The 16,110-nt window shown below is 36.0% G+C and overlaps 2 protein-coding genes across 6 annotated transcripts in view; one reads left to right on the plus strand and one right to left on the minus strand.

Moving 5' to 3' along the window:
• Positions 1-4,096, plus strand: part of pex5la (peroxisomal biogenesis factor 5-like a) — a 137,372-nt gene extending 133,276 nt beyond the window's left edge. For all 3 annotated transcript variants that reach the window (XM_038272246.1, XM_038272247.1, XM_038272248.1), the window contains one exon: positions 3,373-4,096. In XM_038272246.1, the coding sequence (XP_038128174.1) occupies positions 3,373-3,574 (202 nt within the window). In that variant the 3' untranslated portion in view covers positions 3,575-4,096. The remainder of the gene's footprint in view (positions 1-3,372) is intronic.
• A 9,299-nt stretch (positions 4,097-13,395) lies between these two features.
• usp13 (ubiquitin specific peptidase 13) overlaps positions 13,396-16,110 on the minus strand; it is a 49,868-nt gene continuing 47,153 nt past the window's right edge. For all 3 annotated transcript variants that reach the window (XM_038272251.1, XM_038272250.1, XM_038272249.1), the window contains exons 20-21: positions 14,292-14,376; positions 13,396-14,104 (exon numbers count right to left, since the gene is read on the minus strand). In XM_038272251.1, coding sequence (XP_038128179.1) covers positions 14,008-14,104; positions 14,292-14,376 — 182 coding nt within the window. In that variant the 3' untranslated portion in view covers positions 13,396-14,007. The remainder of the gene's footprint in view (positions 14,105-14,291; positions 14,377-16,110) is intronic.

Here is a 16,110-nt window from a genome sequence, read left to right on the forward strand (position 1 = left end):
GCGGCCGAGAATACCTTTGTTCAACCTGAAATGAATCATTTAATCATCCATAACGTTATGGAACACATTAATTAACTGAAAAATGTTGCATAGTGTGCCTTTAATGAAAATGAACGTAGCCTAGCGAATGGGTGACGTTGTAGGCCTATCGTTCAGTAAATTGGAAAGCAATTATGTAACTAAGCTGAAGGAAAATTATTAATTTTCCATGTCTCAAGAGAGACTTTCAGGACTGGCGTTTATTTCTATAGAGTATAGCGTGCGAAGGTCTTTGGATCTGGAGGACTTAGGCCCCGTCCACACGAAGTCAAAACGAACACGAAACGCTAATATTTTCCAGAACGTTTGTCGTAAAGACGGAGACGTAAAATAAATGTGATCGTCCACACAGATGCATGAAAACGCTGCAAAATGTATGCCAGGCCTTTGGCGCTGTGTTTCCAAAGCAAAAATAGGCGACGAAATGTTGGGCATGCGCACTAATATTTATACATGGTTGCCCTGCGGGTCCATTTTCGTGGTTCAGTCAAATTCAGGTGCTGAACTATGTCATCTATATTGCTCTGTTCTTCCTGGAGATATTCCAGAAGAAGAAGATTCTGTTGTAAGCCCGACAGCAGGGTGAGTAGCATTAGCAGCAACCATTCAACACAGTACGGCGCCATTGTTGTTGTGATACTGTGTCGCGCATGCGTGTTTAGAGGCAATGCTATGACGCATGCGTGTAAAAAAAAAAAAAAAAAAAAGCGGTTAGAGCTTAAAGATGGAAACGCGAAAACGGCGTTTCAAAATCTTTCCACTCTGAAGGCTTAATAAAAAAAAAGATCGTTTACAGACCCCCGAAACGCCGGCTTCGTATGGATGAGAGGCTGGTTTGGTGAAAAATTAGTGCGTTTAGGCCAGGGTTTGACTTCGTGTGGACGGGGCCTCAGTGTCTGCATTTGCACAAGCCAAGGCCCGTAAGCAGCAATTCTGGAAGCAGTATAGGACCCCAATAATTTCACTACACTTACTATACTTTATATTTTGTATAAAGTTTATATTGGGTTTTTAAAGTAATTTACTGGTTTTTTTTATTTTATTATACATTTATTTTAATTTATTAGTTTATTTTTTACTTTTATTCTTTTATATTTTCCAAAATAACAAGGTTGTTCATGTTTAGAACATTTGGAATAAAAAAAGGTTTTATTTAATACATTTTTCATTGGTGTCAGATTATTTATAACCTAACATAACGGTGATGAACACTGGTCAGTAGGGCCCCCTAGGATTTTTTTGCTTGGGGCCCCCACAGACTCTAGAATCGCCTCTGCCCATACTGATGCTCGGTTTGAACTGCAGGAGATTGTCTTGACCATGTCTACATGCCTAAATGCACTGAGTTGCCGCCATGTTAATTGGCTGCTTAGAAATTAAGGGTTAACGAGCAGTTGGACAGGTGTACCTAATAAAGTGGCCGGTGAGTGTAATATTGGCATTTTGTGAGGACAGAGTTAAGTAAAGCTTTGAAATGAGAACTCCCCAGAGACATAAAACATAAATAGAGAGCTATAGAGACTCACACTTGGAGAAAAAAGCTGAAATACTAATATCCTTAAACTTTTGTCACATCATAAATCAAATCCGTAACTTTCTTTTAATGTTGCTTTTATGTATTAAATTATCTATTGCTTTAGTTACAGCATCGGGAGTTGTTGTAGGCTATCCATGCCTAGGGTGATTTCGACCATCTTTTAAAAAAAACATGATGCCGCCTCTGCCATGTTATATTGTGAAGATAGTGTGTTTGGGTGATGAACAGTATTAGTTTTCTACTAGACAAAGCATTTTGCATTTGGACAAAAAGTTTGCTATCAACTGAACAATGCACCATCTTATTGAAAATTTCTAATGATTTTTTTTGTTTTTTTTTTTAAACAATGAGTCTTTTATTTCAACTGTGCCATGAGGGGCAGGTTTGAGTTCTGCACAACTGACAGTTTTATGTTGACAGTCCGTTTCATGAAGTAGGCATAACAAATTAGGATTTTTTTTTTTTTTTTTTCTATGCACAAAAAATGTGACTATTTCTGGAAATAAAACAGCTTGATTGTCTGTAAGAAGAGCAGAGACAGAGTTTACTGAAGAAAACCTGCTACAGTCTAGGTTAGCTCTGGGGAGAATGTTACAACGGTGACTGAAATAAAGGTTGAGGAAACTCTCTTTGTGAAATGGAAAAGTCAGAGTTTCCCTGTTTTTAGGTTTAGACAACTTAGAGTTTTCAGTAAAGCTGTTCGTGAAACGGACCCCAGATAAATGTTCGTCTGGACTGTCAGTTAAGGTTGGCAGTCTTAGTAGGTTTGCTGTTGAGCCATGCTGTCAGACTGTGTAATAGATTATAGCTTTAGCATTGCTGAATGAGGTGTTTGAAGCTTACTAGCACTGCTTTAATGGGCCCATATACAAAATTCACATTATAAACATTTTGTAAAAGTCCTGTCACCTCTATAATTGCCTTTCTCCACCTATTAGCTAACGTGTGTTAAAAATCATCTGTTTGTAAAGCTTTCCTCTTATGATATCATAAGGGGAAATAGGCTGTCCAGAGTGTTCTATAGCATCCCATCGGTCTAGTTATGGCCTTCATCTATTATTCCATGCACCTAGCTGCTATCTTTAGAAACTCTGACTGGTTGTCATGGTTGCGGGTTTTGGGTTCACAGCCTTCAGGAAGATGGGGGCATGGAAAGCTGAAACAGCCCGCTAAGAATAGGAATAAATATGGAGTTTTTTGGGCCATACTGTCTGTCTAATCTGACAGGAAATTTCCTGCACAAATGACAAAAACATGCTCTGGGGGCCTCACTGTTAATATTTTTTTTATTTTCAAATGTAGAATAATATTGAACCTATAAAGAATATGCATTATTTCATAGTTTTCATGGTGTTAGTATTTCACCTAACAGTAACCCAAGTTTTACAGGAAAGTTTTTTTTAGAGAACATTACTAAAAAAAAAAATATCATCATGAAAATGAAGAGCTAATGTTGAATCTGGTGTTAGCAAGTTTCCTCTGATACCCCAAAATGCATTCCAGCAGAGACAGTTGATAGGTTGCATTTTGGGGTATCAAAGAAAAGAGGTCTGAATGCAGAGGTACACAAAACATTTTATTTGTATTTGTACCTAATTTTATTTACACCTCACTATTGTGTACTTACTTGTCCTTTCACATAAAATCACAAAAATAAATGACAATCTTTGTAATTTATGACAACGTGACATTTATTTATAATTTGTTCAAAATATGTAACAAGACAGTTGCATAATCATGCTGGAGCTATTACAATCTAGCCTGTCAAACGTAATATATCCCTTTTGTTTCCCCAGGGAGGCAGCCAGTAACTTCCTGACAGCTTTAAGTCTCCAGAGGAAGAGCCAGAGTGGCCAGCAGTCCAATCATGTGATGTCTGGTAACATCTGGGCAGCTCTGAGGATAGCTTTATCCATGATGGACCAACCTGAACTCTTTCAGGCTGCAAACATTGGCGACCTGGATCTCCTGATGCGGGCCTTTAACTTGGACATTTGAGAAATCAATGGAAGCGATGTTTGGGTACGCTCCATCTTTTATCCTTTGATATCCAACCAATAGCCAAAAGCCCAAAGTGCATGTGTTTGAGTCAACACCCAAGCATGTGTTCAGTTTCTACACTTCAAAATTAACTAAAAAGGTCAAATTATTTTTCCTGCTCTAAATTTCTTCTGAGCAGTTCAGAGGGCCGGCTCTTCCAAGGATTTGAATAGACTGCTTAGTGATGGAATTTGCACTGCAATTTGTGATTTCCCTAAAGAGCACAAGGACGGGCAAAGATTGTACGAGCAATGCCTTAGAGGACGCATCAATTAAAAACTGACTCATGCAGTGGAACTGAGGTGAGCCAGGAGTGACAGTCAGATTTAAGACTCCCTCAGAGCAACCCTCACAAGCCATTTGCAGCAGAGAAGAAGAGGCTTTTTCAGTGGAAGAACTGTTGACTCAGGACTGTCTGTATCTCTATCTGACAGATGGATCCAGTCAGGGAACAATAAAGGCTGCACCCTGTAACCCGGAGCTTCAGTTTGTCTTCCTGGCTTCAGCTTAACCTCTGTCAATTGTGACATAATGTTCTGCAAAAAAAATAAATAAATAAAATAATAATAATTACTAGAAACCGATAGATCCAAAAGACTTATAGAAGTTTTCCCTTTGCACTTTTAGATAACTTACTCTGAGTGGAATGCGCAGTTGTAAAGCCTTACTAGGATGCATGTGTCCAACCTTATTTATTTACAATATTTTTACGGCAACAAGGAAGAAAATATATCTAAGCCATTTTCAGACCAGATTAAGATTACCTAGCCAAAAGCTGATCTTATAACCAGTGAGATTTCCAATCAGCTAATATTAGTTTGGTTGTTTCTATATTTATGCAGTTTGTGTGTAATATTTCTTTCCTTAATGCTGACTGGCTACAGGAATGTGCACAATGAGCGGGTTAATGATTATTTAAATAGTGTTTTTGAACTTCTCTCAGAGGGAAAAGTGATTATATTTCTAAAAATATATCTCTTCTCAGAAGCCCCAACAAAGAAAAGCCTAATTCCTATTTATGCTGACTGTATTCATTTTTAGAGCGCATATTTACATCAGATGAAAAGAGGTGCATTCACAGGCCAAGGACTGAGACAGCAGCTTGATGAATTTATTTAATTCAGTCATTTGTATCTCTGCTGCTCCCCCACCAGCAGTGAGGCTCATTCATTTCATTTAATCATTTACCCTCAGCCGACATGCAATATTTATGGAGCACTGCTTAAACTGTTGCACAGATTTGTTTGTTTGCTTTTACATTAATATGCATCCACAAAAAGAAAAAAATGATATTATGAATGAGTTAATGTTATTCATACTACCTAATAAATATTAAACAATGAAGTGAAGCTCCTGCTTATGATAAAATGCTTTTCAGCACCTCAGAGTATTTTCTATAAATGTGTTTTTTATTTTTTATATTTTAGTCAGCATATTTCGGAAGTAAGGTGAGCTTCATGCAGTTTGCCGTGCAGTAGACTGAACTGCTCACTTTAGTGTCTATCAGCCATGTCCACAGTCTGGGTGTGCTGCAGAAAGCTTTTTGTTTTTTTTGTCAGCTTCTATGCAAAAGGTCATGTTTCATGTTTGTCCCCATCTGCCTCAGTGGACCAAAGGGAAGTGTTGATTCTGTGTTTTGAATGAATGCTATCAGCGGGGACCAGAGACCAGCACCAGAACCATTCATCTTCCAAACAGTGCAGCTGGGATGACACACTTTGTGTTAGAAGGAGTGTTTTATCAGGCGGCTGAGCGAGAACAAACATGAACCAGGTGAAGTGCAGCATTGACACTCTGTCATATGGCATTGCATATGCGGCTGCAGCTGCACACACAGAATTCACAGCTGTACACATTTTTCTTCTAACAGTTTTCAGCTCGTTTTTGTCTTTGTTTGCAGAGGTCTTCATATCTGTCGCATTGCAGCTGCAACTTTGATTGTGTTTTATTGGAATTATATGTTGCACCATAAAAACATGTATTTATGTCCTTTTTATTTTATTAAATCAGAAAATAGTAACTAGAATGTGTTCCCAGTGCCCCGAAGTCAACCAGGTTTCTATGTGTAACCATCTTTTAGCATTTTCTTTTTGCCAGCTTAATATTTGCTAGAGATTGAGCTTTCTTACAATTTTCCTTAGCAAAATAGCTCAGGATCAGCCAGGTTGAATGAAGAGCATCTGTAAAAAGCAACTTTAAGTCTTGCAAGAGTTGGGTTTGGTCTTTAACTAGGCCATTCTGGTGCAGAACTGTGTAAACCCAGTCCACTGTAGCTGTTGTGGTATTTTTACCATGATCTATTTTAGGATTGCCTTGTATTAAGGTCCTATTCACTCCGTAGAAACCTCCTCATATCCTGATGCTAACAGCTGCTTTTTTTTTTAGCAGGATTAGTTTAAAAGTATTGGGGTTTTATTGCATGTTGAACATCTTCCTCCAGATTTTTCAATTGCTCTCAACATGTGACTTCCTGTGTCTTTCTTTCAGTGTGACTTTCATTGTTGAAACTCCTCAGTATGGGCCAGATTGAGGGCATCACTAATATTTGGCAGTAACAGACTCTCCAACCTGAGCAAGGAATCTCTGTTGCTCCTCTAGAGTCATAAGGGTTGCTTATGATTGCTGCTTCTAATGCTAATGCTCTTCTTATTTGGCCCATTAGGTAGATTACCATTCCTTGGTAGCTTTGCAGTTCTGCCAAACTCTTTCACTTTTTGGATGATGTAATGAGCAGGGCTCCACAAGATGTTCTAAACGTATTGATAACCTAAGCCTGCTTTGTATATTTTTACCTCACCCCTGATCTTAAAGGCCTACACAGAGCAGGTGAACGCTATTTAGTGATTTGGTAACTTTGCAAGCAAACTGGTTGCACTGGATTATTTCAGGTACAGTGTACTGAAGGCTTCGTGCCTTTTTTTGTGATCTGAATTTGTGGAGAAATAAAACCACATGTTCTGTTTATTATTCTTCACCAACAATACTATGCGTTGTGTTATAAAATCAACATTAAATTCAGTGAACTTTGTGGTTATAATGTACTTTTCAAGAAGTATGAATATTTTTGTAAGCCACTGTTGTCATTACCACTTAAAGACCATTCAGATTTCATGCAAAAAGAAAAAAATATATCTATTACAAAATGTTCATGGGCCAACAAAGGTTGTTTTTGTTTAGTTTTTTTAATGAGGAAATCACTATAGTTGGATAATGCTAAACTTCTCTCTCCCTATCTGGATTCATATCAAATAAAACTCAAAGGTTTTGAAGCCTTTGGATTTAATGTTGCATGTTTTATACTGTACTTGACACAGGTATTGCAGCAGTCTTTTTTTGGGAGCACGCTAACTGCTAGGTTTCTAAATGCCAGTTCTGTTAACACAGGTTATTACTATTGTGACAGGTGTCTGGTTTATTTTAGATCATCTAGTGTTTGTTTCTACATTAAGGTTACCTACTAACTGCAGCAGTTAAGAAGATCATTAGCAGTTACTAGTGCACTACAAAACTATATACATGTACTACTGTTATTAGTTTTCTTTTTATCGCTGTTTCATGCAACTTTCTTTTGCTTCTAAAATCATCCACAAACTGAATTATTCTCACTGAATTCTCCTAAACAGCCTGAAATGTTACACATTTGCTTTATTTAGAGCCTCTCTTCCTTCATTCATTCAATTCATCATGAGATAAATTTACCTATTGCTTTATTAGATAAGTTTGGTACAGCCTGCTTATGAATCAAAACGACACTTCCAGCCTTTGGACCATTTTGTCAAAAGAGCTAATGGTTTATACACAGAGAAAATGATTCTTTAAATTAATTCTATTGTTTTTTTTTTATTACTATTATTTATTTTAATATATGAACTTGTAAGTTACCTTACTATAAAATATACAGGTCTAGGGATGTGCACGTGAAGAGAAAGGTTCATGTTGCAAATTCTCCCTGGGAAATTATCCAAAAGGATCACAGATGTCATTGGCTAGCTTTAGTTGCCTTTTTTATCTGGATATATTGTATATAAAAAAAGAAAGTATACACTTCCAGCACTCAAATGAAATGTTTTCACTGGTGATTCTATCAACATGCATCAACTAACATTATGGTTGTTGAACAGAGAATAGAGTTCTAGACAGTCCTCTGTCCACCTTCATACCATGTCTGATATTTAATAACTTTTAGTTACTTTATGCAAAGGGAAACCATTTTCTTTATAATTATTTTATAACCACTACCTGTTTCTGTTTGTCATATTTGTTGACAAAAACTGTTGAAAACATGAGGTCTATAGTGTTTTTGTTGGTTTTCAGATCTGTTCTAAATTTCTTTTTGTTTTTTTTTCTTTCTAGGTTTTCACTTTTTGATCCTGTAAATTAAGTTTGTAAAAACTAACTATGTTCTCAGGTGAACTGAAGTAGCATAGCGCATGCTCCTGAGGGAAATCATCAGGCTGATAGCATGTTAGTTATGGCACAGAATTATACTTCATTTTAATGCATGTAAATCCTCACTTTTGCTATCACTAATATATATATATAAAAAACATCTTCAACACATGAGGAGGTTCCCTTTCAATATTTCTACAGTGTACTGCAACCTTATCATTAAAACAATATTTATATATTTAGTATTTATTAAACACAAGGTATGGTTTGTGGCATAAAAGATAAACTGTGCAGGGTGCATTTGGGACCAAAAAAACAATGAGAATAAAGAAAACAATTCAGCTTTATTTAAAAAATATTAAATATGGTAGTGATCATAGAGATCACCTTCTCTTTTAAATTATAATACTGATAAAAAGCTGGAAGTGGTTGTGTTTACCACTTGCTATTTAGTTTTCACTGACATTTTCCTATCTTGCTATGTTTGCTAGCATAACTAAAACTCTTATTTTCTTTACGGTATATGAAGTTTGCATGTTGTTTATTAGCTGCCCCCATTTTGTATAGTGCAAGCTTTTTGGGGACAAAGGGTGTAATTCACTATTGAACTGATGTCAGTTTCTGTTTTTTTGTTGCTGATTTTCTCCTTTTTTTTCCTACTTATTGCCTGTATGCAGTATATGATTGAGCCCAAGTGCTAAAAAATAACTACTGACTGAATTTGACCTTAACAGAAGTCATACGTCAGCTGTTGGAGCCACTTGAACCCTTTATGCATGGTGTAGCATAAGTTCCACATGTTATTGTTTCATTGCTGCAACATTTGGGTTGTATTTGTGTTAATGTTGTAGCAGTAGTGCCTATGCCTGATGTATACGGATGACATTTCGAAGTTGGAATGCTCATGTAAAAACTCAAGAGCAAATCAAATTTAACATTAGTGTATCAGTTGAGAAGAAAGGAACATTTTAAACCCAATGTTTGAAAAAGTAAAGGCAGGGATTCAGCAGTAGGATGGTTATAGGGAATGTAATTGTTCTAAATGTAAAATATTTCTAACCAATTCACTGAAACTATTTAAAATAGCTGCTTATATTTAAAACTATAACCCTTTTTTTCTGGAATACAATTTGACTTAAAAATAGTACTTTCAAATACCTTATAATAATTGTTTTCATTTAAAGCGCAAAACTTCTTACAAGACTGGTTACTTTAAAAACAAATTGACAAAAAAATAGATTGAATCCAAAAAGATTTTTTTTATTACATTATACATTTTCTTTGATTTTTTTTTTTAAGACTCTGTGGTATTTCATGTCTCCAAAAATGGTTAGAACACATTTGGATGCTTGCAGATGTAATAATATATATGCTGGCGTTGTTGCTGCGTAACTTTATAGCATTTAAAACACTTTTTAAAGCTGCTTATAGGTCGGGGCTCAAGAATATCATTAATCCCCACTGTTTACAGTTGTTTTTTTGTTTATGGCAAAATGTATAGAAACTATTAGCTATTTTAGCTAATTTGATAGAAGCATCCCACATGAATGAATAAAACTATATTTTGATGAATGAAACTAGAATTGATATACTTTCTATACGTCCAAATATTTATTGAGTCACATTATCTAATTCTTATTACTCGACTTGTATAATCAAAAGAAAAGCTTTAGCAACTTTAAATTAAGAAGTTATGGAAGTGATCTTTTAAAATAAACTATTGTTACATATTCTCTGCTTGTGTGTCTTTCTTTGGGAGACTCCACTGCCTATGCTGATGATGTACAACTTTAAATTTCATTGCTTCCACTTGACCATAGTATCCTGCAATCACTGAGCTAGTGTGTCCAAAAGCATTCATTAGTTTATGGGTCTGAATTCAGGATTTGAGGTTAGAAACAGGAATCTGAATGACTGCATGACAAGCCCATGACAACAGACCAAGCAAAAAAATCCTTGCTGCTTACACTGACTTGTATAAGTTTCAATAACAAAATTCAAGTTTATTGATATAAAAAAAGTGCTAGGATAAAGGGTATCTTAAAAAAAAGAAAAGCTAAAATTAATGTACTGGTGCATGCACCTACAGGTTTTAATAAAAGATATCAGGCGGCAGCAGCAGCTCCTTCAATATGCAGCTACCAGAGTCCTGAGCGTTCTCTAGTACTTTAACCACTACCCTGGTGTCTGATTAAAAAGTCAAAATTTGTTTTATTTTAATTAAGGCATTGTTTTTTGTTGTTTTTTTTTTTTGTTGTTGGTTTTTTTGTAATACTCTGCATTTTTTATGTGGATTTGATTCTTTTCTAACTCAAATTACACTCTGTGTAAAATGTGGTTTCTTTTAAAACTTCCTTGTCTTTATTAAAACAATGAAAGAAAATCCTCAGATGAGAAATTGCAGGTTTATAAAAAAAAAAAATAAAATATAACATGTTTCAACAAATGTGTTTATTAAATTACCCAAACATAAAGTAAACAGTGCCACTAGATATACTGTTCAGTATTTACGTACATTGAAGGCATATTAGAATTAAAGGCTAGATTACAAAAGTCAACCTAAAACAATCCCATCTGAAAAACTATTGAGAACTAAAGAAATGGCACAAATCTTTTTGAAAAAAAAGGCAGCAGAGAGAAAAAAAAAAGGGTAGAACATGTTTGACATTTAGGCAAATGAAAAAGAGTAAAACCTGCAAATGTACCATTGTACAAGCCAAATAACTACATGTAGTGCACATGCTGAATGTGAAACTTTTTTTTGTAACAAATTGAAAAAAGACTAAAACAGACTGAGCAGAGGGAAAGCTGAAACGAAACAAGATCTCCCAAAAGAAAATGTCTAACCAGGAAGGCCCGTGAAAAAGAAGGACCAGCAAAATGACAAAAAATTTACAGACGTGGACATTTTTAGAACAGACTGCAGCAAAGCCAGACAAACACCTCATCAGGCATCAGCTGATGATGAGCAGCAAAAAAACGCAGGACTTGCATAGAGATTTTTAGTAATATTTCCTGCGGCAAATACAGGAAACACAGCAGCCGTTAATCGAGAAGATGAAATTTGAGTCAGGATTTAGGCACGGTGTTGTTAAAGAGGAGCACAGTGGAACATAAGGTTTATCATTTTAACTAGTTGGCTAAAATATGATTAGAAATGAATCCATATTTTGCCATTTTGCTGCTTTTTGTCATAACTTTATCATATTACAGTTACCAGCTTTAATGGTTTATGGATTTTTATTATAAATAACTTAACATTGATTAGTTAGTATCTGTTTTATCATGGAAACTAACATGTCAGCAATTAACAGCTGGACTTGATGTTTGATGGACAAAAAAAACTTTTGAAACCACAGAGGTCCTCTTTAAAAAGAAAAGTTGAAAGTGAATTACTGCAGTGGTTCCGAAGCATTTCTGCTTCTCACTCTCGGGGTGGAAAAAAAATAATTGTAACAGATTACAGGTCAAGTATTAATTCTTTACTAGTTTGTCAAAAAAGAGGAGCATACTGACGCAATATACTGTCCTTACCAGTTTTATTCATTGTTTTTTATTATTATTATTATTTCGACTTTAAATTCTAAAAAGAATATAAAGATGTCACCCATCCAGTTCCACTGGGTTACCACATAACATTTCAATGGACAAAATAACTGCCACCACTATCTGGCATTGTCTTCTGTTGAGATGCATCCACTAAAACCAGTTCCATTCCAGTTAACTAATTGGCAACCAATAGCACAGATTCACTGGGTTAAAAACAACCCAAAAAAAACTTAATGTAAAATAATGATTTTTTTTTCTTAAGATAAAGAAAAAAAATACAATTATTCCTGCTCCTGCTAACATAAGAATATTGATTAAAAAAAAGTGATCACTAAATACAGTAGTAGTTGCCAAATGTGGAATATTAAACCATCCTGCTGTTCTGCTCTTTAAAGAGTCTTCTAAGTAAAACAAGCTGATATTAGCTTGCCAAAAAAAAAAAAGTAATGGTTGCTTTATATTCATTTTACACTAAAGCTGAAACTGCAATGGCAGTCAGGATGCTGCAACAAGTGGGGGAGGGGAGATAAACCAGTTTTTTCTCTTCCATTAAAATAAAATCACTCGAAACTGATAAAGTAAAGTTAACATTCTTTGACCTCTTGGTTTATACAAGTAACTCACCCATAGCAAACTATGAAATGAAAAACAAGCGATCTGAGCACCAGGTTTGATATGATTGACAGAAACCAAAAGAACAGCCCTCAATGCATCCTGAATATTGAATGCATCCTAATGAGATTTAAAAAAAAAAACAAAAAAAAAAAAACAGTAGATTGAATGATTTTTTATAGGTTAGTGGGTTTTAGAAAGCAGGTTCTGTTTCACAATAAGCACCATAAAGTTTTTACATTCTGCAATGCACAAGCATGTGCAGTGCTTAACAGCAGATAATACAGATCAGTATGCAGCTTTCGGATCAGCTCTGCCGTTCAGTTTTAGTGCATATTGCTCCAGACAAGTATTCCAAAAAAATATGAAGAAAGAATCCTGAAAGGTGGCAACAAGTGAACGAAACATTCATTTCACCTTTTTGGGTCACAGTCTGAATCTGTCAGCGTGATGAAAGAACCAAACTGCAGCAGGTGCAGCTGAGTTCAATTTTGCAGAGAAAGCAAAAATTTTGCAATTTGGGCAAAAAAAAAAGAAAAAAAAGCTTACTAAGGTCACAAAAAGAACTCTTGTAGAAGCACGGACCTAACACTAACTTAAATAAATTAACACATGCTATAGTCAGTCATTTGAAATGAAATACTGTGAAAGTGAAAGTGAAGTGAAAGCCCTTTGGGAAACTCCTCCAACTCCCATTGTCATTGTGACACAGCACACACAAGTGAACACTGCACACCATGAAATTGCATTTATGCCTCACCCGTGCAAGGGGGCAGCCCTCAATGGCGCCCCAAGGGAGCAGTGTGGCGGGACGGTACCATGCTCAGGGTACCTCAGTCATGGAGGAGGATGGGGGAGAGCGCTGGTTAATTACTCCCCCCACCAACCTGGCGGGTCAGGAGTCGAACCGGTAACCTTTGGGATCCAAGTCTGACACCCTAACCGCTCACCCACGACTCCCCAGTCAATACTGCTGCGGTATAAGAAGTTATTTAACTAAAATTTAAGATTTCACATTCACTAGAATATATCGGTGAACAGACATGTTACTCCACTTCATCTGCATTAAGTGCAGAATATAACACGCTTTATATTTAAAAGTGCTTTTGGATAATTAGTTTTTATATGTCACCACAGGAGAGACAGATTTGTTAGTGAAAGTGAAAACCACAATTTGTTTGCAGTTTTCTGGGGAAGTTTTCAGTTATACTGTATATTTACAGTTGGAGTAACACAAACCTTTCTGGTATTTTTTTTTTTTTTTTTTTTTTTACATTTAGGAACTTAAACTGTGTTTTTGGGGGGATTTCTTCTTAACATCCAAAGTGACCCCAAAGACAAAACACCAATTTTATTTTAAAACAAAATGCAAAGCCACAAGCGGTACAATGATAACTAATCTTTTGATACAGGTTCTGAGCATTTATGGGCTGGTAGTGAAGCACTGCCCTCTCAGCACACATTTATAAAATGTAGCGCTCTGAAAGTACGACATAGCAGCAGAGAGGAGGAAAAGCCTGATCTGATATGTTGCTTCATTTTGTTTCCAGAGAACTCCAGAATTAAAAATTGCACGCATCCCTGTGTACCTACACATTTTCCCTTCTTTTAACATAATAAAATCTACATTTAAAGCATAAACATAAATGCACAAAAAAAGCCCACCGCTGTCCTTTTGGGACCTGTACTCCTGGTCATTCCTGTGTGAGATGATGATGATGATAAGGCAAGACGCTGATCTGTGAGGTTTCTTCCATCGTTTCCGCTGTCGTTGCAGGTGTCTGCCAGTCTTTGGAGGTAAAAGACTGAAGGTATTTAAAGGTTGCAGGGAGGCAGTTGCTTTAACTGCTCGAAAGACGGCGGTAAAAGTAGACGTAGCCCAAGTCTTTTGGAGGTCGTTCTGACAAACAAACCTTGTGGTCGTTGTAGATTACCCACCTGAATGAACAGGAAAAACGAAGGGTCAATTATACACAATCTCGCTTTAGAGCCATTCTGCAACAACGGGTAGAGGGATTACAAAATAAAGGTTTGTTGCTAAAGCAAAAAGAGTGAATTATAGTATCAAATTGTTTAAAATGGAATGTATGTTCTTTTTTTGATGCAAGCTCCCGCTATAACTCACCTTCCCTCTTTTTTGATGTGACAAACATAATGTCCAGACATGGTGGAGGCTCCCATGTGGCTGATAAAGGCAAAGAGCTCATAACCTTGAGGGAAGAAAAGCCAAAAACAAGATAAGAAACAAACTAACATGGAACAGTTCCATAATGTCAAAAAGTAAAGGCATTTTGAGATCAATGTCAGATTTACTTGGATTCCAAATTCCTTTACAATGCATTGAGCCATTCACATTCACTCACACATCCACAAGCTCTAGGTATCAGACATTGTTTCCACAAAAACACTCTCAATTCTTCTGTTTGATACGTGTGCATTATACTGCCACAGAATAAAGGTAAGAGAGGTTCCAAATCGTCCAAACTTTTCCTTTTCACTGGAACTGAGGGGCCAAGCTATGCTTGTGAAAAAATGTATTGAGATGATGATAAGGTGAGGAGCTGGTCTGTAAGGTTGGGCTGAGGAGCATTAATGTGGGCAGATGATTGGCATGCATTGATTATTCACAGACTAAGAGGATATATGCAAGTTAACGGAGGAAAACAGCAGATTTAATCATAGCATCCTGGCATAGGAACTCTCACTCAGTGTTGGGCTAGCTACTTGTCCAGTGTAGTGAGCTAAGCTATCAGTTACTCAACAATAAATTAAGCTTCACTACACCAAAGCTACCACCTAAAGAATTATAGCAAGCTAAGTTACACTAATGTGTTAACAGTAGCTTAACTACATCAGAAGCTACTTAACGTTTTACCAACCTAATATCAATTCAAAATGAGTCTGACACACTGGTTAAAATATTTATTAAAGATCAGCCAATGACATAACAGAGTGTAAAAATTGTTTTATGATCAGCATAATAAAAAAAACTAAAGTATTTACTAGTAGACAAACTAGTAAACAATCTGCTGTTATTAGAACCAAATGAAAGGTACTGTGTAGTGTTCTACACATCGAGACATGGCTATGAGTTTGCAGTTAATGGACATCTCTAGGGAAAACAAAACCCTACAAAAGGCATCTGATTTCTTTAGGGTTTCCCTTAGAGAAAACTTCTTCAGACCTCAATTAAACAGTCGATCCAAGTAACAAATGAAACTGTTTACAGAAAAGGTAAAAAAAAAATAAAGAAGCTAATTAAGAGATATATATACATTTATGTCTCACTGTATAATTTAATTTCTACCTACATATTTATTCATTGTATTTTTGGGGGTAATTAATTGAATGCTTATTTATTTATTGAGCATGTATTTATCTATGTATTTATTTTTATATATGGGAGAGCTGTTCCTCCATACCTAAAAAATCTTATCTGTGCAAAAAAGCCTTAAAACAGATTTATGTAAACATCCTGTCTGGTAAATTAGGCCATGAAAATACAATATCTAAGTTTGGCTACTGTTCTCTAATGAGAATATCTTAGTGGCACTCATCAGATTTAACTATCTGGAAATTAAAGGCACCAATAAAGTTAAAGCTGATATATTTTTCTCATTTTTATTTCAAAAAATTGACTGCAGTTGCTTGTTTTAATGAGTGTTTGGCTATGTAAAACAAATGGCTAGTCTTGGCCACATGAGCTCTCTATGGCCAAAAACCGAAATTTGAACACGTACTTTTTATCAGAGGATTCAACAAGTTTCAAAATCTCTGAAGATAAGGCGCTCTGCTCCTGTCTCCTCCTCCATCCTGTGTGTGTGGCTCTGTGTGTCTGTGTGTGTCTGTGTGTGTGTCATTCTTTGAGTTCCACTGCAGTACGCATGCGCATGTTTCGTAGATACAGGCAGGAGAGGCAGAATAGAGGCTCATGCATGAATGTC

The sequence above is a fragment of the Cyprinodon tularosa genome, unplaced genomic scaffold (assembly GCF_016077235.1).
Source record: "Cyprinodon tularosa strain WSP-4 unplaced genomic scaffold, ASM1607723v1 ctg82, whole genome shotgun sequence".
Taxonomy (NCBI): Eukaryota; Metazoa; Chordata; class Actinopteri; order Cyprinodontiformes; family Cyprinodontidae; genus Cyprinodon; species Cyprinodon tularosa.